Source organism: Tursiops truncatus, chromosome 16, assembly GCF_011762595.2.
Source record: "Tursiops truncatus isolate mTurTru1 chromosome 16, mTurTru1.mat.Y, whole genome shotgun sequence".
NCBI lineage: Eukaryota > Metazoa > Chordata > Mammalia > Artiodactyla > Delphinidae > Tursiops > Tursiops truncatus.
The window spans coordinates 167037-194783 of NC_047049.1; the positions used below are offsets into that span (position 1 = coordinate 167037).

Genomic DNA, 27747 nt, shown 5'->3' on the forward strand with positions numbered 1-27747 from the left:
ACCTCAGGTGTCTTATTCCCTGCCTGGATGCCTCACCCAGCAGCGGTCACTCTGCAGAAGCAGTACTGCCTAGTGACGCCGGGGAGCAGAGGCAGGGGATCCACGCTCAGCACCCTCTGTAGAAGGGGTGAGCAGCGGCAGTGCGCCTGGGAGTTTGGGGGGCGGGGGTCACAGGGGGCTGAGCTGGCCTGTGGCCTCTGCCAGTGTCTCCTGCTCACCCCCAAGTCCCCTGCTCCTGTGGGTCTCTGGCTGTGCCCTCGGGGCAGGCAGTGCCCACTGGGGACCTGGCTCCAGCAGGGCTGGAGAGAGACTTGGCCACGAACACCACCCTGGGCTGCCCAGGGCCGTGGCCACCATCGACCTCAGGTCTGAGCAGGTCACCGCCGGGGCCTCAGTCTCCTCATTGGCACTGGGGGCAAAAGAGCTTCTGTCTGTGGGGCCTCGAAGCCGGGAGGCATGTACGCCTCTGAGCAGCGCATCTTGGGGTGAGGCTGCCATTTGAGGCCTCCAGGAGCTTGGGACCCGTGGGGTGACATAGGAGCTGTAGGGCACGCGAGGTCCCCAGGACAGACCCACGGCCTCTGGAGCAGCCGGGAGCCTCGTTCTGTCTTAGCCCCCAGCAGGCTCAGTCTGGGCGGCAGGGAAGTTTCAGGTACCAAGTGCTTCCCGCCCGATGCCGGCGCGCGACTGCTACACAGAAACCCCGCCTGCACTTGCACACACCCCAGCACATGTACAACTTGTGGAAAATTCCAGTGACCCTATACCTGCGTCTGCAACATCAGGCCTGCTGAGCCAGGCCGTGTCAGAGAACTGGTCACCTCAGAGAGCGCCGGCAACTGCCCAGAAAATGAGGACAGAAAGGCTGGGCCCAAGTCCACCCCCACTCACCTGTGCACCTGCCTGCCGTCCCCCTGAGCACGTCCACTTGTCCCCTGTCCCCCTGAGCACCTGTCCACTTGCCCCCCCGTCCCCGAGCACCTGTCCACTTGTCCCCCGTCCCCCTGAGCACCTGTCCACTTGCCCCCCCGTCCCCGAGCAGTCAGCGACTGGGCTCCCTGCTCCTGAGTCCTTTCCATTCTCCGGTCCTGTCCGTGGGGAGCCCAGAGTAGCTCCGTCCGCACCCCAGCACATGAGGAGGCCTGGGGGAAGCAGACAGCTCCCAGCGCATGGGCGCTGGGTGCAAGGAGCCAAGCGTCAGCCTGGGGCTGCCCGGGGCCAGCCTGTGGCCCCCCTTCTCCCAGACAGAGCAGGTGGGGTCCACAATCACTGTTCTTGAAGACATATGTGGCCGCCGCCTCTTTGCAGGGTTTATTTTTGCAGCTGTGGGGGGGTCAAGGCTCCCAGGGCTCCTCCTTGGGGTGGTAGATGTGGTCTCGGTCCTCCTCTGGCCCTTGAAGCACCTGCTGAGGTGGCAGCACCCGAGCCCAGGGCCTTGCCTCCCCCTGGGCCTCCTCGGGCCAGCTGTGGTGCAGGCTGTCATGGTCAGGCTCAGGGCCCCACCTGGGGCTTGGGACACGGCCCAGGGTGTCCTCGGTCTCTGCCAGGGCCTCGGCACCTAGGGACAGACACAGGGAAGTGTGGCCTCAGTTTCCCTCCCGAGGCTTCACTCATCCAAGTCGGCCCCTTGCGAGCCCCCTGCCATGAACTTGCGCCCCTCTCCCCAGGGGACAGCGCCTGCCCTGACCTTGCCGCTTCTCCCCGGTGGTGGCCAAGAGCTTTGGTGCCATGAGGAACCACATGAGCTGGCTGTCCTTCTCCGGAGGCTCCACCGCTCGGGCGCCCCAGGCCCTGTAGCAAGAGCGTCTGGGTCAGGTCACTGTGTGCAGCGGGAGACCCCAGGACGGCACCCCTGCCCAACCCCCAACCCAGACCCTCGGGCCAGGCGTGCCGACGTCGGGCCCGGGAAGGTCCCCGAAGGGGAGGCCTTGAGAAGGCTCCATGGGCTTGGCCGGGGCTCCCTCCTGTGCAGAGGTCAGCGGAGCCCAGTCTACAGGTGGTGCTGCGTCCTCCTGCCTGGCCGGCCGTCTCACATGGGTAGGGGAAGGGGGCACGGCTGGCTCAGTCTGCTGCCTTGGCCACCCCGGGCGGGAGCCACCCTGGAGGCTACGGGGGAGCAGGGGAGCTGGGCGGGGCAGGAGGGGGGACTGGATCCTCCAGGCCCCGCGCTCTGCTCGGTTGCTCACGGATCTCAGGGGCTCCCGTGCCTCCCCTCCCCAAAGCTGCTGGACAGGATCCCCCCTCCATGCATGAAGGCTCCCAGCTCAAGGCAGGCCCGAAGGGGGCACAGGGAAAGGCGCAAGAGGCTGCCGGGGACACTCACTCCTCTGTGCCCTGCTCAGCCCCAGCTTTGCCTTTGGTCTGGACGAGGACCTGGGAGAGAGAGGTCGCAAGTGAGGCTCAGTGTGGTCCTCCAAGGGTCCTCCTCTGGGGACTGGCTGGAGGCCGTGTGGCTTTGGGGGAGACTTGGGGACAGCATGGGGTCTATACTTGCACCACCTGTCCCCTGGTGGCCTGAGGAAGGGGGGCCGGTTCCTCTGCCCGTACTTCCTTGCGGGGCCAGTGGGGCAGGGGAGCAAATGAAACGGGTGACCCAGCCCAGTGACCGGTGCCCAGCAGCTGTGGGACAGCTGTGCTGGTCCTCCTGTGTCTCCGTCTTCGCCTGGCACTCCCAGGGTGTACGGCTGGTGAAGAACACGGCCCCAGCACAGTCCTGGCCCCTGGGCAGCCCTGCATGTGGAAGTGCCCTGGGCTTCACAGCACAGGTGAGCGTCATCAGGCCCCCTCCTCCACCTGGCTCACCTGGGGTGGTTGTGGCTTGTCCATCAGACCCCGCAGAGGGGCCGCTCCCCTCATCCTGAGGGTCCCCCCAGTGCCCACGGGCCCGCCCGGTGCACAGGACCTGCAATCCCATGGGTGCCACGCCTCCCCTGCCCTAGGCCAGCTGGTGCCTTTCTCCACTCCCTGCTGGTGGGGCTGAGGGCAGAAGCCACGGGGCGGCTGGGTGAGGACCCCGCACGTACCTGGGGGGTCCATGCTGAGCTCGCCTGTAGCAGAAACACAGCACCCAGGCTGGTGATCAGGAGAAGCCTGGGGAACCAGGGAGGAGAGTGAGAGACAGGCAAGGCTCTGCCTCTGCCCCGCGACCTCCAGACATGATGCCTGGCAGGGCTGGCGATGGTCCAGCCAGGGGGGCCAAGGGCCGGGTCCTGATCAGGTCCACAGGTGGTTTACTGTCCCCCACGTCACAGAGCAGGCCACGCAGGCACAGAGATGGGGCCTCCACAGGCCCACACCTGCTCCCGGGCCCTCGGACCCCACCCTGCAGGCCCGGGTTACCACGTGGATCTGGTGGTCCCAGCGTTGCCTCTGGCTCCGCGGCCTGTGCCGGCCGCACCGTCGGGGCCTGGCGCAGTGGGGCTGTAGCACTGATGGGGCGCGGGCTTGGGGCTCAGCTGGCAGGCGCTCAAGCCCGCAGCAGCCCTGAGGCTGTGCCCGTGGCTCCTCAGAGGCAGGTAGCACTTCGCTCTGTCCCAGAGCCGTGGGTGGACGCCGGGGCCGTTACCTGGGCGGGAAGCCCAGGAGGGGCGGGGAAGATGGGGTGCTCCGCCGGGACACGTCTAGCCTGACCTCAAGGAGCTCGAGGACCCAGCCCAAGCAGGGGCTCTGAGGAGCAATGGCCGAAGGCAGGAAGTGTGGAGGAACGCACAGGACAGAAGGCGACTAAGGGACTCAGCAGCGAGGAGGCCTCACCCAAGACAGACCGGGTCGGGAGAGCAGAGGACGGCCGGGGCTGACTGCGGCGGGGATGCGTGGCGTTGGGCTACGGTACCCGCCCGTGCCTGTGCGTGTGCATTGCCGTGTGCGTGGTGTGGGTGTGCGTAGCGTGCGCGTGTGTGGTGTGCATGTGCCCCGTGTCTTTTGCATTATTAAAATACAAGACAACAGGCCCCCAGTGGAGTTGCTGGGCTGAGAGCCTTCATCACCAAACTGAGGCCTCAGTACCGGGTGGGCGCTGCCCTCCCCTCCCCTCCCCTCCCCTCCCTCCCCTCCCCTCCCTCCCCTCCCCTCCCCTCCCTCCCCTCCCCTCCCCTCCCCCCCCTCCCCTCCCCTCCCCTCCCCTCCCTTCCCCTCCCCTCCCCTCCCTCCCCTCCCTCCCCGCGATGGAATATCCTGAGCCAGACAATCCGGAACCGCCAGGCGACACTCGCGGCCCTGCCTTCCCCTGAAGGAAGGTGACCCGACCACAACCAGCGCCCTTCGCTTACAGGAACTTCCTTGTTCACCCCACCTCCCCACCCCCGGCCTGTAGAAGCCTTTCACTCTGTCCAGCTCCTTGGAGCTCCTTTCTGTCTGCTAGATTGGATGCCGCCCCGATTTCAATCGAGTTTTGCTTAAATAAACTCAGAATGTTTGACACGCCTCAGTGCATCTATCTCTCGGCAGTGTCAGTCCGTGGGCAGGAAAGTTTCTGCTCCGCAGCTGGGCCGGGCTGGGAGCACGTGGCTGGGGGGGAGGGGCCAGGGGCGGCCCATCAAGGCTTCCTGCCTGATGCCCCGATTCCAGCCCCACAAAGACCTTCGCTCCTCCCGGTGACTCAGCACTTTGGGGTGGAGGTTCCCTTGCACTCCCAGGGGGCAAAGGGCAGGGGCCTGCCCTGGACTGCAGGGCACTGGCCCAGTCTGGTCAGCTACCCTGCCTCTCCCCAGACAGAGGCTCTGGACACCAAGAGGTCCCCATGTCACTGATCAGCCCGCCCCTGGCCCACGCTGGGGTCCCTAGGAGAAACCCCCAGGACAGGAGGGCCGGGGAGAGCGCTGGCTTAGAGGGGGAGGGGCCCCCCACCCCTGCCACAGGTGGAGGGGGCGGAGGGAGACCCCCCTCAGGAGAAATGGCCTCTGACCTCAGGGTCCTGGAGGAGCCCCAGTGCTTCCCTGGGGCTCACACCCCAGCTCCCGGGGTGACGACCCCTTGGGCTCCAGCTGCCCTGCCCGCATCGCCCCCCAGCCTCCAGCCCCGGCTCAGCGTCTTGACCCCCACTTTCATTTCGTCAGTCACAGACCTGCCTTCTTTGGCCCTGGTGCCTCCCACCCGCTTCCAGGGGCTCCCGGGTGACTCTCCACAGGGTCAAGGGACCCCAAGGGACAGTGGTCTCTCTCGGGAGCCACAGGGGTGGCCTTTGGAGCTGGAGCCCAGGGGCTACAATCATTCTGGAGGACTCGGGAGGAAGAGTTCTGTCCCCAAGCCCTTAACACCCGGGAGGAGCCGGCGCTCCTGGGAACCAGCCAGACACTGGTTCGCAGACAGAGCCCCGACTCCCTTCTGAAACCGGCCTGCACTGGGGACCCAGGTGCCTCAGGGGCTGTTCCCTGAGTCCAGGGCTCCTGGACCCAAGTGACCACACAGCAAAGCTGTGGGTGGGGTGTTTGGGTGGGGACCCGGGTTTGCAGGCGCTGGGCATTACCTCCTCATGCTGGGGTCCCCTCCTCAGTGTAGACAGCGCTCTGGGGGACCTGCAGCTGCAGACCCAGCTAGCCAGCGGCCCAGGGATCCAGACGTCCGGTCCTCGTTCTCCCTGCCCTCTCCTCTCTCTCGAGGCTTTATGGCCCCTGTGTGGGCGTGTCTGGACAGAGGTCGGGGCGGGATCCTGACTGGGCTGACGAGGTGACTGAGTCCACCTGTATGTCACACGCATGACCCTCCCCAGCACCCGACTTCTGCCCGCTACAGCCACCTGACGCAGCCCTACCTCCCCCCACCTCTCCACACGCGGGAACTCGCACAGCCTCCGCCCCACCCTGGCCCTGGGCTCTGTCACCCAGGGGCATGGGACCCGAAGCAGGGCTGACTGCTTGGATGGAAGCCGGAGGGCGTCCCAGCCCACCCTGCCCTCTGGGCCCTCAGCTGCAGTTGCTGGACCCCTCGGATATATCACTGGTTCCCCAAACTTTTTTTTTTTTTTGGCTGCACTGGGTCTTCGTTGCTGCGCGCGGGCTTTCTCTAGTTGCGGCGAGCGGGGGCTACTCTTCGTTGCGGTGCGTGGGCTTCTCATTGTCGTGGCTTCTCTTGTTGCAGAGCATGGGCTCTAGGCACGCGGGCTTCAGTAGTCGTGACACGCGGGGTCAGTAGTTGTGGCTCGTGGGCTCTAGAACTCAGGCTTAGTAGCTGTGGCGCACGGGCTTAGTTGCTCCGCGTCATGTGGGATCTTCCCGGGCCAGGGCTCGAACCCGTGTCCCTTGCATTGGCAGGTGGATTCTTAACCGCTGCGCCACCAGGGAAGCCCTCCCCAAACTTTTTAATGATCCAGTACCGAACCCAAGCAACATCTGACTCTCGATTCAATATTTTCATACGATTAACATACACAATAGCTTTTACAGTAAAAACACCCCTCTACGCGTTACACCTCTGACTGCACGGCGGGTGTAGAAGCCCCGACGGTGGGATCTACGGTTCCTGCAGCTGCAGCACCCAAACTCCCAAACCCCTTAAAGCCACAGAGCAGATCCAATCCTTACATCATCCTAATGAGGAATAATTATAACAGCGCAACCCACTCACCGCTGCTTCTCCGCGGGCCACACTGGCAGTGCGTGTTCTTACCGGACACCTTGATGTTGCAGGGGCTTAGAACTGCTCATGGCCTCACATCATCTATACTATTTTCCTTGGCACATTCAAATCACGCACGTATTCACAGCCGTACCATAATTTTAGCCCATGGCCTAAACCTTTCTTCCACTAATGGCGATGACGACTATTACCAAGGCTTACCAATGCAGCCCTGCCGCCAGCAATCAGTTTAATTAGAGAGTTATTTGTAGTAGTGACACCAAGTCCCCCTAAAGCCGAGTTCCCTTACTGAGTTCATGATTCGTCTCTCCACCCAAAACTTTATTCCCTTTCTTGTTCCCTCTGACCTCAATCCTGTGCTAACTGAGCACTAATCAACCAGAGTCAGGTGACTAAGATGGCTGCTGTTGATAACATCGCTAATGTACTGAAATTGCCCTTGTAGACACCATCGTTAATACACACTCAGGTTGTTTCTCCAGGGCAAGATGAGCTCACAGACCCCCCAGCCATGGACCGCCTGGCCTGAGAATGTAAACCAGAGACAGCCTGACTCCTGAAACTAGATTCAGAAATGTCACAGAAATGTCACAAAACAGTGATGAATCCCAGCCTCTTTCTTTGTTCCCCTTTTTAAAAAATCCCCTCAAAGATCAGGCTGGTCGGAGGCTTATCTGAGCTGGTCTGAGTGGATCTGAGGCTTGTCTCTCATGCCCTTGTTTAAAGCCTGCAAATAAACCCTTTCTTTGCTGCAGACACCTGCTATCAGGAGTTGCTTTCTGCTCCGAGGGGACAAGCGCCCTTGCTCGGGTGCAGCAACGTCATCTCAGGATCCAACATCCCCATCATCCTAATAGGGGTCGATACATTCATCACTGCCTCAGCGTACATACTCCTCTCAAGTCAACTAGGCCTCATTGTACTAACTACTGACAGCGAAAACCCTGCCTAGCATGGCTCCACAGCTTCACACGTGCGTTCTTCAAAGCCACGCTCTGTATATGCTCCAAAGCTATTATTCACAGCCTACGGCAGACACATATAGGCCCAGTTAAATTACGTTTGCTCTCCTTCCTCGTCACACTTAAGTACAACCCTATTTAATGTCCACGGGTGATCTCCATCATAACCAGAGCACCAATAAGCAGGGACCAACCCGTAACAGTCACCAGTCACATACCGTACCTACACCACACAGCGTTCCTGCAGCTTCCTCAGAAAAAGTCGGAATCTCCCGTAGCATAAATTATTCAGTTCCCATCCCCTTAAACTGAAACACAATCCCTGCTCCTCAACTTTTTCAGCAAAAGGATCACTGCACGCCCCATTATCAACCCCAAAAGAAACAGCCCTAAGACAGTTTTGTTAGAAACACAAGGCTCAGGCTACTGCTCCGTAGGCACAGCTGTTGTATAACCACAAACTAACAACAGTCCCACTAAAGAAACTTAGAAACCATTAAGCTCAAAGACGACCCACCAAAACTTATTACAATGCCAGAACCAATTCGACCACTCACAATCAACCCAAGCCCACCATAAGTAAGGAAGCTTTTGAAGGAAAACCTTCAAAACTAACTACCAAAATGTACTTAAAATAAATCCAGCGTATGTCATGATTATTCTTATGTGGAGTGTAACCATGGCCAATGCCATGAAAATCATCGTCTTTCAACTATATAAACACTAATGACCAGGGCTTCTCTGGTGGCACAGTGGGTAAGAATCTGCCTGCCAGTGCAGGGGACATGGGTTCAAGCCCTGCTCCAGGAAGATTCCACATGCCACAGAGCAACTAAGCCTGTGTACCACAACTACTGAACCTGCTCTCTACAGCCAGTGAGCCATAACTACTGAGCCTGCGTGCTACAACTACGGAAGCCCGTGTGCCTAGAGCCTGTGCTCCGCAGCAAGAGAAGACACTGCAATGAGAAGCCTGCACACCGCAATGAAGAGTAGCCCCCGCTTACCGCAACTAAAGCCCACGCACAGCAACAAAGACCCAATGAAGCCAAAAATAAATAAATAAATAAATTTATTTAAAAAACCCCACTAATGACCAACATTAGAAAAACCTACCCATTAAGCAAAACTGTCAACGATTCATTTATTGATTTACCAGCTCATTAAATCTCTCATCATGATGAAATTTGGTTCTCAGCTTGGTATTTGTTTAATTTTACGTATCTTAACAGGGTTATTCCTAGCAATACTTTATCATGTATCAATAACTGCCTTCTTGTCCATAGCCCGTATCTCCCAAGATGGAGACTATGGGTGAATTCGCCGATACTTAATGGAAATGGAGTCTCCATATCCTTTGCTTGCTTGTTTGCCCATGTTGGGAGAGGTCTGTATTACGGATCTTACAGCTTCCGAGAGACATGAAATGTTGGAATCATCCTGCTGTTTAATAGCCACAGCATTTACAGGTTATGTCTTATCATGAGGCTTAATAGCTTTTTTCTCTTAAAATAATTTATTTATTTATTTTTGGCTGTGTTGGGTCTTCGTTGCTGTCACGGGCTTTCTCTAGTTGTGGCGAGTTACATTACATTACAAATCTCCTTCCAGCAATTCCTTACATTGGCACTAACCCAGTCAAATGCAGCTGAGGAGGATTCTCAGTGGATAAAGCCACCCTTTCCCCTGCTCTTCACCTTCCACTTTATCCTCCCATTCACTGATTGCTGCAGCTTTAGTAGTTCTTCACCCATTACTCCTCATGAAACAGGCTCTAAGAGTCCAACAAGGATCTAATGCGATATGAACAAAATCCCGTTTCATCCACACTGCACAATTAAAGATATCTGGTATGCCTTGTTCCTATTTCTAATCTCACTAATACTGGTACTAGTCTCATCCGAACTTCTAGGGGACCCAGACCATTATACTCCTCCTAACCTCCTCAACACAGCCCCCCGCATCAAGCCAGAATGGTACTTCTTATTTGCAAACACAATTGTATGATCCATTCACAACAAACAGGGAGCACACTGTCCTTAATCTTCTCAATCCTAATTTTATCAATTGTCCCAATACTTCATACAACAAAACAACAATGTATAACATTCCGACCCCTTAAGCAATGTTTATTCTGAGTACTTGTAGGGGACCTACTGACACTAATATGAAGCAGAGGACAACCCTTTGATCACCCATTTATTGTCACTGGACACATAGAATCTAGTCTGTATTTTTTTCTAATTCTGGTCCTTGTACCGCTAACAAGTATCATTGAAAATAACGTCCTAAGAGGAAGGGTCTTTGTCATTTATCTGTTGCCCTGGCAGGGAGATCAGTGCCACACACCACAAGGAAACAGCCTACAGATTTAGTCCAGGAAATTGCTGAACAGCTAACCTCTACCCTCAGGGGAAAATACCATAATCCATAGTTGTTTCAAAATATAATCTAAGACAGCTAGTTGTTTTGGTTAATAGACTTTTTAAAAAAATATTTATTTATCTATTTGGCTGTGTCGGGTCTTAGTTGCGGCACGTGGGATATTTGTTGCAGCATGTGGGATCTGCCGTTGTGGCACGTGGGCTCTAGAGTGCCAGGACTTAGTTGCCCCACAGCATGTGGGATCTTAGTTCTCCAATCAGGGATCGAACCCATGTCACCTGCCTTGGAAGGCAGATTCTTAACCACTGGGCCACCAGGGAAGTCCCCTGATAGGAAATTTCAGGGTTAGAGAAAAATTAAGCAGAAAATCAGAGTTCCCATAATACCCTCTCCCCATCCCCATTTCCCCTCCTAGTAGCTGACATTGGTTAGTATATTTGTTACAAATGATGAGCCAATTAAAACGTGTATTTTTCAACCAAAAATTACAAGACAGGCAAAGAAACAGGAAAAGTGTGACCAATATTCAGGAGAAAAGCAGGTAATAGAAACTGTTCTTAGTGGACCTAGGCATTGGACTTAGAGCAAAAAATGAATGGAAGCCATGTGTAGAGTTAAAGGAAAATATGATGAAAGTGATTTAAATAAATAAATCTCAATAAACGACATTTTAAAAAGAATCAAACGGGAATTCTGGAATTGAAAAACAATAACTAAAATAAAAAATTTACTAGAGGGCTTAATAAAAGACATATTTAAGTATATACCTTTAAGTTAGATCAACACTTAAAGACATAACTAGAAATTATCCAACCTGAAGGAAGAGAAAAAAAAGAACAATGAAAAGCATCCCAAGGACTTCCCTGGTGGCCCAGAGCCTGTGAGACAGCAACAGACACATGCGCGCGCACAGGCACACACCACACACACCACACACACACATGGAGTCCCACAAGCAGAGGAAAGAGAGGGACAGAAAAAGTATTTCAATAACTAATGGCAAAAACCATTCCAAATTTGATGAAAAGCATTTATCTACGAACCCAATAAGCTCAATGAGCCCCAAATAGGATAAAAACAAAGATGTATCACAGCTAAATTTTTTTTTAATTAATTAATTTTATTTATTTATTTTTGGCTGCGTTGGGTCTTCGTTGCTGCGTGCCGACTTTCTCTAGTTGCGGCCAGCGGGGGCTACTCTTCGATGCTGTGCGCGAGCTTCTCATTGCGGTGGCTTCTCTTTGTTGCTGAGCACAGGCTCTAGGCACGCGGGCTTCAGTAGTTGTGGCACGTGGGCTCAGTAGTTGTGGCCCGAGGGCTCTAGAGCACGGGCTCAGTAGTTGTGGCGCATGGGTTTAGTTGCTCCGTGGCATGTGGGATCTTTCCAGACCAGGGCTCGAAACCACGTCCCCTGCATTGGCAGGCAGATTCTTAACCACTGTGCCACCAGGGAAGCCCACAGTTAAACTTTAAAACCCAAAGACAAAGAGGAAATCTTGAAAGTAGCAAGAGAAAAACTACTCCTTCTGTGCAGAGAACCAGCAACACGATTAAAGCTGACTTCTTGTCAGAAACACCAGAGGCCTGCAGACAATGCTTGAGAAGGAATAACAGCAAAAATAACCTTTCACAGCCTGTAGAGGAGGTGAGAGCACCTCCTGCGTCCAAAGGTAGACAAAGACATTACAGGGGAAAGAAAGCTATATACACACCAACATTCCTCCTGGACATTGACACAAAAATCCTTAATAAAAAATACCAGCGAGGGCTTCCCTGGTGGCGCAGTGGTTGGGAGTCTGCCTGCCAATGCAGGGGACACAGGTTCGTGCCCCGGTCCGGGAAGATCCCACATGCCGCGGAGCAGCTGGGCCCGTGTGCCACAACTACTGAGCCTGCGCTCTGGAGCCCGTGGGCCACAGTTACGGAGGCCCGCGTGCCTGGAGCCTGTGCTCCACAACAAGAGAAGCCACCGCAATGAGAAGCCCACGCACCGCAACGAAGAGTAGCCCCCGCTCGCTGCAACTAGAGAAAGCACCCACGCAGCAAGGAAGACCCAGCGCGGCCAAAAATAAATAAATTAAATAAATAAATTGATTTTTAAAAATCATAATAAAAAGCTATTATGAGATTTAAAAAATTACCAGTGAAATCCAGCAACACATAAAAAAGAATTTATCCCAGGAATTCAATGTTGGTTTAATATTCCAAAAGTTAATTAATGTACTATACTATATAGATAACATGAAAGACAAAGAAATGATCATTTTAATAGACACAAAAAGAATCTGAAATTCTTTTTCAGGAAGCCAATACTCATTGATGATTTAAAAAAAAATACTTTCAAAAAAGTAGAAGTAGAAGGGAACTTTCTAAACCCGGTAAAAGGGCATGTACAGAAAAACTTACAGTGGTGATCATATTCAGTAGTGAAAGACCACCAACTCTCACCTTCAGGTGGGGAGGAGACGTCACCGTCCACGCTCACCCTGCTGTTCGACATTGTGCTGTAGAGTCCAGCCTGCACAACAAGGCAGGACAAAGAAAAGATCATGCTTGAATTGGAATGGAAAAATAGCTGTCTTTATTTACAGATGATATGATCCCATACTTAGAAATAGTTTAGTAAGATCTCAGGATATAAGATCAATATACAAAAATCAATTGTTTTTATATACTAGAAATGAACAATTTGAAATGAAATTAGGGAGAATTTTTCATTCATAGTAGCACTGAAAGTAATAGAATACTTGGGAATAAATTTAACAAAAGAAGCACGAGACTTGAGCTGAGGAAAATCCAGATCTAAATAAATGGAGAGATAGTCTTTCTTCATGGATTAGAAGACTCAAGTCTTCGTCCAGATGGTGATTCTCCCAGAATTAATCTATAGATTCGATGCAATTCCTATCAAATTTCTAGCAGAACTCTGTAGAAATAGACAAGTTGATCCTAAAGTTTATATGAAAATGGAAGGACTCAGAAGAGCCAAAACAATTTCTAAAAGGACAAAATTAGAACAGATACACTCCGCCACTTCAAAACGCTACAAAGCCCCAGTGGCAAAAGACATACTGTAGGCATAAGGATTGAGACACACATCAGTGAAACAGAATTAAGCGTCCAGAAATGAACCCACATATGTATGGACAGCTGGTTGTTGACAAAGATGTCAAGACAACTTAACATGAAAAGATTAGTGATTTTAACAAAAGGTGCTGAGACAACCGGATATCCACATGCAAAAAATAATAATAACTTAGACCTATAACTTGATCGTACACACAAGCTACCTCAAAATGCATCATAGGCTTAAATGTAAAAGTTAAAATTACAAAACCACTGGAAGAAAAAATGAGAAAATATTCATGGCCTTGGGTCAGTTCTTAACACAACACCAAAAGCACGACACATAAAAGAGAAAATTGATTCCTTGGACTTTATCAAAACTACAAGCTTTTGCACTTCAAAGGAGACTATCAAGAAAGTGAAAAGACAAGTCACAGACTGGGGGAGACTGCAAATCTTCTACCTGCTGAAGGACTTGTATCCAGAATATATGAAGAGTTTTTAAAACTCAGTAACAACAAGACAAACAACCCAATTGAAAAATGTTCAGAACATTTAAACAAACGTTTCACCAAAGATATACAGGTGGCTAAGAAACCCACGAAGAGATGTATAGTTAATGATGGAATAAAATGTATGTTTTTAAGACAAGACAAGAAAATTTAAGCAGACCATACTCTCCGCCCTGGGCCCTCCTCAAGAGCAAGAATCTCTGCCTCACCAAAAAGATCATTTTTTTTTTCCCTCCTTCCTTCTTTTCCTAGTACTGTTACGGTCATGGTGACCTGCACTCGATTCATACGTGTAGAGCTGGAGTGTGTATTTTCGGTGAACTTTACATAAAATGTCAGGGTCATTTCGATGAACAACGCTTTGTCTTGAAAATGTATAGAGCTGTGCCTTCAACTTCTAGCAAGCTGAACAGTCCTCAGAGTTTTCTGAGTTATAATCCTCAGGTTGCCTTGAATAAAATTCTCTATTTCTTCCTTAGATTAGTTATTAGGGATGCAGATTCAAACCACGGTGAGATATCACTCATCCTACTAGTGGGTACGAGGTCAGCGTTATGAGCAGAATTGTTTCCTCCCAAAATTCATACGTAGAAGCCCTAACCCTCAGGACCTCAGCCTGTGACAGTATGTGGAAATATGGTCTTTAACGAGATAATTAAGTTAAAATGAAGTCATATGGGTGGCCTTAATCCATTCTGACTAGTGTCCTTATAAGAAAAGGAGGTTAGGGACTTCCCTGGTGGCGCAGTGGTTAAGAATCCGCCTGCCAATGCAGGGGACATGGCTTCGAGCCCTGGTCCGGGAAGATCCCACATGCCGCGGAGCAGCTAACCCTGTGCTCCACAACTACTGAGCCTGCGCTCTAGAGCCCGCGAGCCACAACTACTGAAGCCCACGTGCCTAGAGCCCATGCTCCGCAGCGAAGAGTAGCCCCCGCTCGCTGCAACTAGAGAAAGCCCGCGCGCAGCAACAAAGACCCAATGCAGCCAATAATTAATTATTTATTTATTTTTTAAAGGCTTAAAAAAAAAAGGAAAAGGAGATTAGGACACAGATACACGCAGAGGAAAGGCCATCTGAAGACACAGGGAGAAGCGGGCCTCTATAAGGCAAGGAGAGAGGCCCAGAGGAAACCAACCCTGACGACACCTTGATGTCTGACTTCCAACCTCCAGAATCATAAGGAAATAATTCCTGTTGTTTAAGCCACTCGGTCTGTGGTACTTAGTTATGGCAGCCCTCGCGAGCGAATACAGACGGCTGCAGCAAAAAGGAGAGATGGTAACACGCGTCCGGGGCGGGGGTGAAGCCAAGCCCTTCTGCACCGCTGATGGGAATATGAAATGCTGCAGCCACTTTGGAAAAAAGTTAAAACATTTTCTTTAAAAACTACATGTAAACTACCATACGACCCAGCAATTCCACTCCTAAGTACCTGCCCAAGAGAAATGAAAGCCCTGTGTCCACACAAACACTAGTCCAAGAACGCTGGCAGCAACGCTGTCAACAGTAGACACACCCGGGACGAACAGTCCAGAGCCTGGCGACTGAATAGATAAGACGGGACACATCCGCAACACGGGGCACTAGTCAACAGCAAAAAGGCATGACACAGCCGCGCCATCGCTCCTCGGCCAGCTGTGAGCCCAGGTGTGGAGCCCCGACCCTGCTGGGCTGAGCCCCGGGGTCCTGAGACCACGGGCCCCGCTCACCTGCTCACTCGGACAACGCGCCTGCGTGGCGGCTGCTCTATGCCTGGCGCTGTGCAGGCTCTGGGCCACAGCGGCTACCAGGAGCCACAGGCTTGCCCTCCGAAAGCGGACAGTCGGGGCTTTGGACGCCGAGCCGTGAGGAGGAGGCCCTCTGGGCGGGTGGGGGCCCAACCCAGCTGTGCCTGAACCAAGCGGACCAAAGGGGGCAAGACTGCGCGCCCGACGAAGTGGTGCCTGGGAGCCTGGACATCCCCAGGGTAGGATGCTGGCCAGGGAGTCTGTCCCCTCCCCGCCCCGCCTGCAGTGCGGTGGTGTGAGTGTGTGAGGTGTATGTATATGGTGTGTGCAGCGTGTGAATGGTGTGTGTGTGAGATGTGTGCCGTGGGTGGATGCGGTGTGCGTGTCTAAGCCAGTGACAGGTTGGGGGGGGCGGCACAGCTCCTACGGGCACGCGTGGGAGGCGGGGCGGCGGCGGCAGACGCACTGCTCGCCTCCTCCAGCCTGCATCTCCCTGGCAACAACGGCAGCCTCGGTCTGGGGCTCGGCCCCTCCCCCGCCGCGCCCCAGCTGAGAAGCGTCTGGAACCGCATCCTTCCTCCGCATCCTTGTCCTGCGACTGCATCCTGCTGCAGCTGCCCGTTGGAGCCGCCTGTGAGCCATTTGCACATTTGTCCTTGTGGAGCGGAGCTGGGGGGCGGGTGGGGGGCCGAGTGTGCGCACGAGTGTTGGGTGTGCGGGGGTCGCAGGTATACTGGTGTGTGTGCACGGATGTGCGAGGGGCGTGTGCAGGGGTAAGAGAGTGGCGGGGGGGGGGGGGGAACTGCGGCTGACCCGTTGGCAGCCGGCCGGGCAGGGGTCGGCCCAAGCGCAGGAGGTTGTCCTCAGGCCCCCCCGAGGATCCAGGGCCTCCGCGGGAAGAGTCCCTGCCTGGATGTTCCAGAAGGGCCGTGGGTGTCCAGCCTTGCGCAGACCCGACGTGCCTCCCAGATTCCCGTCCGCGGTAGAGCGGGGCAGCTCGGGTGGGGGTAGGACTGCTGGACATCAGCTCCCCCTGTCCCATGGAGACTGCAGCCCCCTCCCCGCGAGCCAGCTCCACCTCTGCAGGTCTGAGAGAGCCAGTGGGAGATGGGCGTCCCGAGGTGGAGAAGGGGTGCCAGTTCCAGCTCTACCTGAGGTTCAGCTCTACCTGAGGGGGTGGGGGAGGCAGAAGGGGCTTCCGACGGACCAGATCACGAAGCGCTGCCGGCAACGGCACGGTGGTGGCGGAGGTGAGGGAGGCTGCGTGGCAGGCGGGACGTGGCCAAGAAGCGGAGAGAGGGCGTTTGTCCAGAACCGCCTGCCGCGGGCGCTCGGTGCGGAGCCACAGGTGGCTGGTACTTGGGACGCTGAAGCCGGGGGCAGACCTGCACCTCCCCCCACCTGCCCCGCTCGCCTGGGCCTCTCAGGGCTGGGCTGGCGCCTGCAGTCCACCTGCCCTTCAACCGGCAGTCAAACCCACCATCGGCCTGCAGGGCAACGGGTGGGAGCGCACCTGGGTGGGCGTTGTGGCTGGGCCTGGAAGGGGCGGCGCGGGGCCGGGGGCCTTGCGGGTTCGGCAAAGCGCGCAGGTCCCCCGCGCTCCGTTGTCACACGCACGCCCAATGCACACAGGACGCTCGTGCCCGCCCGCACATGCAGGCGCCGGTGCATACCTCCGAGTGACGCAGCATCCCAGGGTGGCGTATGTGTGAAAGCGAGTCTGTGACGTGACCTGCAGCCAAGCTTCCTGAGGGCTTTCGGCTGAGGGTCCGTGCCCTCCCGTCCAGCCACCCATCGCAGCCTCAGCACAACCTCACTGCTCAACCTGTGCCCCCTCCCCAAGCCTCGTAGAGGAGACGTACACCGCCCCACATCCCAGCCCAGCAGCCTACGGCGAGCGGGGAGCAGCTGATCCGCTGTCGAAGGCACAATTACAGCGCAGCGTGGAGGGAGGGGGCCGGTGGGAGGAGTAGGGAAGACCCCTCCCATTCCACGGAGCTAAGTGTCTGTCGTGTGAATGAGCCCAGCCAGCCTGCCCAGAGGGTCTGCATGACTCAGGCAGGGAAAGGAATTTTGCGGGGGGGGTGCTTCCCAGATGCAGCCCAGCCCCTACCCCAGCATTCTGCCTGGAACAAGGCGCCTAGAGTCAGACACAGAGGGTCCGTTGGGCCCCCAAGTCTTTTCTTCAAGAAGACGTGTCATTGCCTGCCTGTCTCTGTTGCCATGGAAACCCAAGATGACGTAACGTGGACGTCATGCAGAGGCAGAGGAGTTGGAGCTTACGTTTGGCTTAAAGGGAACCCAGAGGCGGAGCTCGTATGGATAGGGGCGTCCTGAGGGAGAGGAGGGGGAGACCTCGGCCTTCCGCCTTCCAGGGGGCGTGGCCACCAAGCTGAGATTGACAGGTTTGCGGGGGTGGGGGCTGTGCCCCCTCTGCCCCTCCCGGCTCCTGTCTGTAAACCGCAGGTTGGGTTTGAGAGTCGCGGGGCGTCTGCTGCGTGAAGGCCCCCAGCCCCCTCCCCCTAGAGAGCACCCCCCCCAGCCCCTCGCCAAGCTCCCCTAAAGGCCGGGGCGCTTGCTGTCCCCACCTCGCACAGCCCTCCCCTGCAGTGCCCGGTCGTTCCCCCCCCCCGCCCTCCTCCGCGGCCCCCTTTCGGCGGTTTTCATCTCTATTTCCTTCTTCGCACGGATCGCCCGACCTTCTTTTATTTATATGTTGATGGCTCCTTGTCCGTCTCTGCCTCGTGGAGCGTGGACGTCATATACGCGCGGTACGAGCGAAGAAGGACAGATGTCCCGCCCGCCTGGGGCAGGTGCCCAGGTGCCCGGACGTCATCCACAGGCCGAGGCCCGGCCAGGCCTCAACCCACCTCAGGAAGAGCACACCGCCTCAGCCTGGGGTGGGTGGGGAGTGGGGACGCTTTGCCGGTCTGTACGGCACGGGCAAGGCGCGCACATCCGGGGAAGGGCGCCGGCTCAAGACCCTAAGAGAAGCCTCCTCCGCGGGCGCCTGGGGAGTGAGTCCACGATGCGGCGGCCCCTCTCCCAGCCTGGGCCGGGGGCTTCCTGCCCTCCCCACAGTGACCGCCCCGAGCCTCCCTGCCCAGTGCCTCCCACACGTCCTGCAGGTCTGTCTGACTCTGCCGCTGGCAGGGGCTCCCCCTCTGCGTTCCCACCTGGCCTGCCCGCACCGGCACCCACAGCAGGGCCTGGCTGCTGGGGTTTGAGTGAGGGCCTGGCAGGCACCTGCGGTGGTGGAGCTGATGCCCAGGAGGGTCGCTCAGGACAGAAGTTTGGGGGTTGCAGGGTGGATGCAGGCAGTGGCGAGGGAGGGGCCACATTCGGAGGCCAGGGCGGAAAGCTCAGCCCGAGGTCCTCGTTAGGAAGTGGACAGCCAGGGCACAGTTGTCAAAAGGCTGTTCAGTCCTGGGAGAGGGCGTGGCCTGGCTGTGCCTCTGCTACCTGCCCGCTGTCGTTTGGTTTTGTTTGTTTTTAACCTTTTTTGTTGTGAAATATAACGAACTCAGAAGAGGACACGAAGCAAACGTGCAGCCTAATGATTCGTCATAAGTGAACCCCAGGCGTCCAGCATCCAAGAGAAGACCGGAAACGCCCGCCCCGCCCCGAAGCCGCTCCCCTCCCCCAAGGGCACCACCGGGGACTCTGCAGACGCAGGAGCATTGGCCGCACCTCCGAGCTCCTGAGCGCGGGATGGGGTCCTAAACAAGGCTGTTGTGTTTCTTTATTCTCGACCCTTCATGTGTGCCTGGCTTCTTCTGGCCGACGCTGGCTTTGTGATTCAGGGCTGTTCTTGCAGGTAGCGTGGTCCCTTCCCTTGCCTGCTCTGACGACCTCGCAGAAACGCCTCTATTCATGTGCTTGTTCCACTGTGGAGATGCCCCGTGGTGCGCGCGTCTGTGGGCAGTGCTGCTGTGCACGTGGGTGCACACCTGCCTTCCTGCGGGGTGTCTGCCCAGGAGTGAGTGAGGCCGTCACAGGTTCAACACCCTAGATAAAGCGGCCCCACCCCACCCTGTGGCGGCCTGTGTTCCTGCTCTCCCTGTCCTGGTGTTCGGCTTCCCCCCGCCCCGCTCCCCCACCACCACCCCCGCAATTTGTCTCTTCAAGGATAATGGAGTGAGCAGCATTTCAGTATTCATGGCCATTGGAAATCCTCTTCTGTCCATTTTTCTCTTGGGTGATCTGCCTGTCTTTCTTGACCAACTTGAGACGCTCTGTTTATACGGTAGATGCCTGACCCATCTTGGCTTCCACCATAGCTGGGTGGCTCCAGACAGCAGACGTTCGTTCTTGCGCAGCTCTGGAGGCAAGAGGCGGGACATCAAGATGCTGCAAGGGCCGAGCTCCCCTGAGGCTCCAGGGGAGGCTCCTTCCTTCCTCTTCCAGCTTCGGTGGCCCCAGGAGTCCCTTGGCTTGTGGCCACCTCCCTCTAGTATCCACCTCCATCTTCAACATGGCTTCCTTCCTGTGTGTGTCTGTGTCCAAATTTCTCCCTTCTTATAAGGACACCAGTCATTGGATCAGGGTCCACCCTAATCCAGTATGAGCTCATCTTAACTTGATTAGATCTGCAGAGACCCTATTCCCAAATAAGATCACGTTCACAGGTGCCCAGGTTAGGGCTTGGGCTCGTCTTGTTGTTGAACCCACAACAAGTCCTTTCTCATTTGCAGGTTGCAAATATTTTCTCCCAGTCTTGGTTTCTGTTTCCATTCTTTGAAGGCTGTGTTTTGATGGGCAGAAGCTCTTAATTTTTTAATTGAACTGTAGTTAATTTACAGTGTTGTGTTAGTTTCAGGTGTACAGCAAAGTGATTCAGTTATACATATATAGCTATTCCTTTTTGGATTCTTTTCCATTATAGGTTATTACAAGATATTGATTATAGTTCCCTGTGGTACACAGTAGGTCCTTGTTGTTTACCTATTTTATATATAGTAGTGTGTATATGTTAATCCCAAACTCCTAATTTATCTCCCCCTACCCCTGCTATCCCCTTTGGTAACCATACGTTTGTTATAAGAAGCTGTTAATTTTAATGTAGTTCTTTTATCAATATTTTCTTTTGTGGTTAGCGCTTATTTGTGATACTGAAAAACTCTTTCCCTCCCTGAGACCAGGAAAATATTCTCCTGTATTATCTCCACGACGCTTTTCCATCTTGGCTTATCCACCGGGAGTAGATTTTTGTGTGGGGTGTGAGGTGGGGATTGGGTCCACTGTTTGCCATGTGGACGTTGGGTGGCCATCCCCAAGCTTTGCAGTGACATCTCCGTGGTCCGTGTGTATAGGGTGTGTCACATGGGTCTTTGTACATCACGCAGTGATACCACACGGCTATGTGACAAGCTAGACGCCTGGCAGACAAGTGCCCCCCTCGGTCTTTTCCAAGATGTTATGAGTATCCTTGTCCCTCTGCCTTCCATATAAAATTACAAAGTTTATCAAATTCACACAAAAAGGACTTCCCTGGTAGCGCAGTGGTTGGGAATCCGCCTGCCAATTCAGGGGACACGGGTTCGAGCCCTGGTCTAGGAAGATCACACATGCCACGGAGCAACTAAGCCCATGTGCCACAACTACTGAGTCCATGCGCCACAACTACTGAAGCCCGCGTGCCTAGAGCCTGTACTCCACAACAAGAGAAGCCACCACAACGGGAAGCCCATGCACTGCAATGAGAGTAGCCCCCGCTCGCTGCAACTAGAGAAAGCCCACGCACAGCAACGAAGACCCAACACAGCCAAAAATAAATTAAATAAATTTATTTTAAAAATACAGAACTATTGATATATTTTTAAAAAATTTCACCTTGAAATTTTGATTGGGATTTATTGATTCTATAGCTACACTTTGAGGGGAAATGATGTTTTTAAACATGGAAACTTCCAAAATCCATGACCATATATTTCCCCATTTATTTAAGGAATTTAGGAGTTATTTGGTCTCAGTCAATAATGTCTTGTTTAGGGGCTTCCCTGGTGGCGCAGTGGTTGAGAGTCCACCTGCCGATGTAGGCGACACGGGTTTGTGCCCCGGTCTGGGTAGATCCCACATGCCGTGGAGCGGCTGAGCCCGTGAGCCATGGCCGCTGAGCCTGCGCATCCGGAGCCTGTGCTCCGCAACGGGAGAGGCCACAACAGTGAGAGGCCCGCGTACCGCAAAAAATAAATTAATAATAATAATGTCTTTTTTTAAAAAAAATTTATTTAGGCTGCACAGGGTCTTAGTTGTGGCATGCAGGCTTCTTAGTTGTGGCAGGCATGCAGGATCTAGTTCCCTAACCAGGGATCGAACCTGGGCCCCCTGCATTGGGAGCGTGGAGTCTTACCCACGGGACCACCTGGGAAGTCCCAGTCAATAGTGTCTTGACAGAGGTTTCTTCTGGGTTTCCACAGGGAGGTCCTTCTAATCTCTTGTTAGACCTGCTCCTGAGCATTCGATATCTCTGATACTGTGTAAGTGGAATATTTCAACAAATTATGTTTTAATTTTTTGTCACTGATACATAGAAACAGCACTGATTTCTGAATACCTTAAGCCCATCAACTCTGCTGAACTCACTTTCCAACCCGTATAATTTATACGCAGATTCTCTTAGATTTTCTACACACAGAAGATGCTTTCTCTGTGAATAATGAGAGTCTTACCTAATCTCATCCAGGCTTTGTACCTCTTATTTCTTTTTCCTGCCATATGGCTTGGCTAGGACCTCTATAAATCACCATCATTTATAGAACTGATAATAAAGGGCCTTGTATCTCCCTTTCTTTTTTTTTTTTTTTTTTTGGCTGTGCCGCGCAGCTTGTGGGATCTTAGTTCCCAGACCAGGGACTGAACTGGGCCCTCGACAGTGAAAGCATGAAGTCCTAACCACTGGACCACCAGGGAATTCCAATAGATACTTTTTCAGCTACTATTGAAATTGATGAGATCATTTTTCTTCTTTATTCTGTTCATATGGTGAAAATAATGATTGCTTTCAGATGTGAAATTTCCAGAATACACCCAGCCTTTTAATATCTTGCTAGATTCCACATGCTTGCATTTTATCTGGGGCCTTGGCACTGGTGTTGGTGGGTAGCATGGCCTGCGAGGTCTTCTGTCTCGTTGTCCTTGCCGAGTTCTGAGATAGAGGTCGTGCTGGCTTCACAAGCTGGGGTGTGCTCCCGTGTTCTTTCCTCTGGATGAGTTTTGTATGAAATTTGCATGATTTCCTCCTTAAATGATTGGTAGAATCCAGGGGTGATGCTGCCTGGGCCTGGAGTTCTTTGTTGGAAGATTTTAACAAGAGATTTAATTTCTTAGTGGACATGGGACCATTTCTTTCTCCTTTTGATTGACTGAGTATATTTTGTGTTTCTGTTTTTTCAGTTTCAAGTCATTTGCTGTGTTCCTTTTCTCTTATCAGTCAGCCTAGAAGTGAAACCATCTTGACCTCCCCCAGGAAGCTTTGTGCTCCTCCAAGCCATGCAGGTCCCTCCCACCTCCTGCCTGCCCCCCACTCCTGTTCTTGTCAGGGCGTTCCAGCTCCCCAGATGGTCCAGTCCATGTACACCATTACTACCACGCTCTGTGCAGTTAGCTCTTGGATTCATTCACCAGCATCCTCTTTCTGTAGCTCTTTGTTACTTCCTGCATCTCCAGTAGGGTTGCCAGATAAAACATAGGACACCCAGTTAAATTTGAATTTCAGATAGACAATACTTTTTAGTATAAATATGTTCCTGTATTGCATATTACATGGATATATCATAAAAAGCAAAAGCATCCGTTGCTTATCTGAAATTCAGATTTAACCTGGCGTACCGTACTGGCCACCCTACTCTCCAGGCTTCTATCTGGGATTGTTTTCTGTTGGTTGCTGCCCTTAGAATATCTCCTGGAGCAGGTGGGCCAGTGGAAGACTCTGCCAGGCAGTCACCAGTCAGAGGCACTCTCGCCTGCACGGCTGTGGGGGCCAAAGGGAGTCCAGGGGGCAGGAAGGGACTAGAATCCTGCAGCTGGACTCACCCGGTTTGTCCTGGGGAGGTTGGCCTGGCCACCCACGGCCCAACCCACCTCTGGCGTGAGGAGCATAAGGGCCAGCCTGGGGCCCTCTCACTCCAGAGCCAGCTGGTGTGGACATCTGTTATGTGGCCAGTGACCCTGTGTCTGCCTCTGGACAGGACGAGGACTGCCATCCACCATGGTGAAGCTGAACTGCAGCTTCTCGGGGAAGACAGGCTCCGGGGATGGGGCTACCATGGACAGCGTCCCTCTGATCAGTCCCCTGGATGTCAGCCAGCTACAGCCTGCGTTCTCCGACCAGGTGAGGGGCCTGGGCCAGCGTGGAGGCCTGTGTCATCCTGCCCTGGAAACACACGGGCGTTAGCAAGGTGGCTTTAGGTGTGGCCTCCTCTAAGGGGTAGCTGAGCAAGTGGAGGAAGGGCCAGGCTGAGCCTGCTGTGTGCCCCGATCGGCTCCCCCCGCCACCCAGAACTGCCCTTTCCTCATCTGCAAACCAGGGTAAACTGGCCACAGGTGGTGGTGAGGATTCACATGCTCTCACAGACAGTGCCCAGCTTGCCTGCGGTCCAGCAGGGGCTCAGCAGCAAAAACTACCCCCTTCCTCTGCTGGGCGTGCTCTTTCTTGGATTGCAGCCTGAGATGAGGTCCTTGGGCAAGGGGTGGGTGGAGGGGGAGCTCTCAGAAGGGACCTGTAAGAAGCAGAGCTCAGCTCAGGCACAGCCCTGCCTGACCCCACCGGAGCTCTGGAGAGTGAATGGCACGCAGAGTTGTCCCAGCCTGAGGCCCCCGTCAGCCATTGGCGAGGGCAGGGGGCACGTCCCAGCATTGCTCCCATGAGCCGAGGGCAGTTCTCCAGCGATCTGTGTGGGCTTCGACCATGCCTGCTACCGTTCTGGACCTGGTTCCCAAAGGGAAGGCTCAGTGGTGGGCTTCCTGGAGGAGGGGACCAAGCTGTGGTACCCTGCAAGAGGAAGCCTCTGGCAGGGACAGCTAGCGTACTCAGAGCCGAAGGCAGCCAGCAGACGTAGGGGCTCTTTCCATCATCTGGCCAGGCCCTGGGCTGCCACGGCCCTGGCCGACTTCCAGTGTCCCCCTCCCTTGGTGTCAGCTGGTAGCCACTAGAGCCCTGCCACTAGCACCCACACCACTGCGGGCAGCTGCCCCCTGCCCCCTTTCCCTCCCAGCCCCCCTAGTTCAGGGTCCTCCTGCATCATTTCTTCCCACAGGTTGTCATTAAGACACAGACGGAATACCAGCTGTCCTCCGCGGACCAGCCGACAAAGTTCTCCGACCTAGAGGCCCAGAAGCTGGGCGGCGGCCACCCAGAGGATGCACGTAGCAGGGTAACCCAACCCTCCCCGCCAATTCCATGGGGAGTCAGGGCAGGGGAGGTGGAGAGGCAGCTGCAAGCTGTGGGAACCCAGGCTCTGGACTGGGTGGGCTGGGGGCCCTTGGTCAGGGCCCTGCTCTCAGTAGAGCTGGACAGGGAATCACCCCATCAGAGGTAGGGCTCTGCCGGCCTCCCTGCTACTGCTGTAACGTGGGGTGCGGGCAGCCGCCGCCCTCGGAGGAGCCCCTGGCAGGAGACACAGTGCCTGCTTGCGCCCTGCACCCTTTCCCAAGTGGGTCGTTCGTCTCTTCCTCGGTGACTCGCGATTTCCCGTAGACGATGGAGGCTCACTTTTCCTGCTGTGTCTCTGGCAAATGTGTTTTCCCTTCCTTTTCTAGCTCTTCAGCTTACTAATGGTGGCTTTTTTATAACTTTTAGGGTACCATTTCTAAAGCCTTTCATTTCTCAGTAGTAACTCTGCCCCTTTCCCCTTTCCCCATCCTTTCTGAGAGGCCGGTGAGCTCTGGGCTGTGTGCGCGATGGGCGCCGGCCCTGAGGTTCGCGGCCCGGGCCCTGCACAGCCTCACCACCCCACCTCTCCTCTCCGCACCTGCCCACCCCCAGATGCCCACAGGGCGGATGATCGCCTTCACCATGGCGCTCATGGGCTGCCTCCTGATCATGTATAAGGCCATCTGGTATGACCAGTTCAGCTGCCCCGACGGCTTCCTGCTTCGGGTAAGGCCGGTGGACAGGGCACCGGGGCTGGGAAGGGCAGTCGCGCCCTGCAGGCAGAGTGCCAGGGAGGGTCCCAGGGGGGTGTCCTGTGGAAGGACGGGGTGCCTCCCCTCCTCTCCCCCAAGCTACCCCCAGGAGGGTTGGTCTAGGGTGTTCCCAGCTCTATGGGAACGTGACCTGCAAAGGCCCTCAAGCCCCGTCACCTTCCAGGTATATTCAAGTCCTATCTTTAGAAAAATTAAAAGAAAAGGTGTTTTAGCGAGAGGTTTTCTCTTCTTGTAATTTAAAAAGTAAAGCATAAGGAAGGAGGTCCAGGTGGAGGGAAGCCTCCCTCACTTGTATGTGGTGTGTTTCTATGTCACAGGATGTTGACGTTTTCTGTATGCTTGGAAAGTGTTCCCCCATCCTTGTTTCTTTTCTCGCAGCTTTGCTTATGGTGACTTTTACCATTTTCAGTGTATTTTTTCAAGACTCTAAGTTTTCAGTAGATAAATCGTCCCCCTTTCCCCGTGATTTCCGAGAGGGGAGCGCTCCCCCCACAGAGGCCACGAGCCCCCACTGTACTTCCAGGGGTGCACCGGGCTGCTAACGGCCCTCACTCACTGGGATTCCCTCGGGGGCCCGCGGGGTGGGGGCGGGCCGCGGGGCACTCGCCGAGCCCCCTCCCCTTCACTCAGGAGGAGGCCATGGCCACCGGCCACCGGTGCGTTCGGAGAAGGGCTGGCTCTCTGCGGAGCCTCCAGGTCTGAATTGCAGGCCTACCCCTGATGGCTTGAAATTACGGCAGAAATCAGTGTATTTAGGGGCACTGTCTACAGTATGACCGAACTGCTCAAAAGCAGAGGTGACCGCCCGCCCGCGGGTGGCCCACGGACGTGGCTCCCGCATCGCGGCTGATGCCACTGAGAAAAAATGCACCCCGTTTTGCACACCCGAGCCCAGGGGCGCGGCCGCCACACCTCCCCCCACCCCCGCCCCTGACCGGCCCCCTTCCGCAGCACAAGATCTGCACCCCGCTGACCCTGGAGATGTACTACACCGAGCTGGACCCTGAGCACCACCGCAGCCTCCTGGCGGCCATCGGGGCCTACCCAGTGGGCCGCAAGCACGGCACGGAGACCCCGTGGTTGTCCGCGAGCTACCACGCCTTCAAGGAGGCGCCCAAGGCGCACAAGGCGCCCGCCCGCGCGGCCATGGCGGCGGTCACCGAGCCCTCGAGGAAACCCTCGGGGACGCCCTCGGGGAAGCCCTCGGGGGAGGCCTCGGCGCCAGGAGAGAAGGAGGCGGCGCAGAAGGTGGAGGGGAGCGCGCCGCCCCCAGCCCCCCAGTGATGGCCTCTGGCCTCCGGGTCGCAGCCCGTCCGGGTAGGTGGGACCCTCCTCCCTATCCGCCCCACCACCCCCGGGAGGGGCAGGGCGCCGGCCCGGTCGGCCGGAGGCTCACTCAGGGGTGCTGTCCGCCCTGGCGACCCCTGTGACCGCGTGAGGGTCTCGGGCAGGGAGCAGGCACGAGGGCGTGGGCAGGGCAGGATGGGGGATGGGGGGCGTGGGCAAGGCGCGGGGGTCGGGGACCGGAGTGTGGGGGGGCGGGGTCAGGCGGGGGGCGGGGTCAGGCGAACTGGAGGCGGGAGGGCGGGGTTCAGCCTCATTTCTTCGCACGCAGGTGGGCGGTGTGGTCGTGCGCCCGCCCCAACTTGCCCGGCCTCACCCCTCCTCCCCTCTGTCTTCGCAGCGTCCCACGCCGGCACCTGTGACCGCCCTCGCCCGACGCTCGCCGCTCTGTGGTCGCTGTGGTCGCCGTGGTCGTGCCCCTGCTCCCAGGCCCCCTCGCTGACGCCCCCCGCCCCGTGAGCCTCTAGCTCTGTCGCTTTTCTCTGAGTAAAGATTCACCTCCACCTGGATCTCGCGCTTCTCCTGAGCATCCTCGGCTCTCCGGCCTTTTTCCTGACCCCCCAACCCCATTCGGGCGAGGGCCCGAATTCTGTCCCCCGTTGCCCAGCTCTTCTCAAGCTTTAAAGCTCAATTTAAAAGCATTTATTAACCTAGTAACCTTTGTGTATGTCTTCACTTATTCTTTAATTAATACGCCATTAATTTATACATTTAATCTCTCTAAGCTGTTAAAGACATTTCCCAGAAGTGACAACTTCATTAATTAGATTCCCTATGGCTCTCAGACCCCAGGAGCCCTCTGAGCATCTAACAGCGCGGACCCCACCCGCCTGACACCGCGAGGTCGGAGTCAGATCTTAAACTGAAATTCTCTCACCTCCTGGAACTAAAACCCAGGATTGCTGAGATGAAATTTAAGCCATTTCAAATTAAAACGAGTTGCCTGTGCCGCATCCTCTTAAGACTTCCCCTGGTTTTCAGTAGCGAACAGCAGGAACTGATGCTGCTGGTACCACTTCTGGGCGAACC

General features: G+C 55.2%; 2 protein-coding genes across 4 annotated transcripts; one reads left to right on the plus strand and one right to left on the minus strand.

Annotated features, from left to right (window-relative positions):
- Positions 1–1296: 1296 nt before the first annotated feature.
- PRAP1 (proline rich acidic protein 1) lies at positions 1297–16914 on the minus strand. 2 transcript variants are annotated; one of them, XM_073793764.1, is made up of 5 exons: positions 16742–16914; positions 3024–3090; positions 2324–2373; positions 1688–1791; positions 1297–1558 (listed from the first exon to the last, which is right to left on the minus strand). In XM_073793764.1, the coding sequence occupies exons 1-5, from the start codon at positions 16897–16899 to the stop codon at positions 1335–1337; spliced, it is 603 nt and encodes a 200-aa protein (XP_073649865.1). In that variant the 5' UTR covers positions 16900–16914; the 3' UTR covers positions 1297–1334. The 2 variants fall into 2 exon arrangements, with proteins under 2 accessions (XP_073649865.1, XP_033697717.1); XM_033841826.2 differs by lacking the exon at positions 16742–16914 and adding an exon at positions 5465–5576.
- On the plus strand, positions 15778–27369 carry CALY (calcyon neuron specific vesicular protein). 2 transcript variants are annotated; one of them, XM_033842192.2, is made up of 6 exons: positions 15778–15861; positions 23418–23560; positions 24486–24602; positions 25214–25327; positions 26326–26691; positions 27059–27369. In XM_033842192.2, exons 2-5 carry the CDS (start codon positions 23438–23440, stop codon positions 26656–26658), a joined length of 687 nt encoding a protein of 228 aa, XP_033698083.1. In that variant the 5' UTR covers positions 15778–15861; positions 23418–23437; the 3' UTR covers positions 26659–26691; positions 27059–27369. The 2 variants fall into 2 exon arrangements, with proteins under 2 accessions (XP_033698083.1, XP_033698084.1); XM_033842193.2 differs by lacking the exon at positions 25214–25327.
- The last annotated feature ends 378 nt before the right edge of the window (positions 27370–27747 follow it).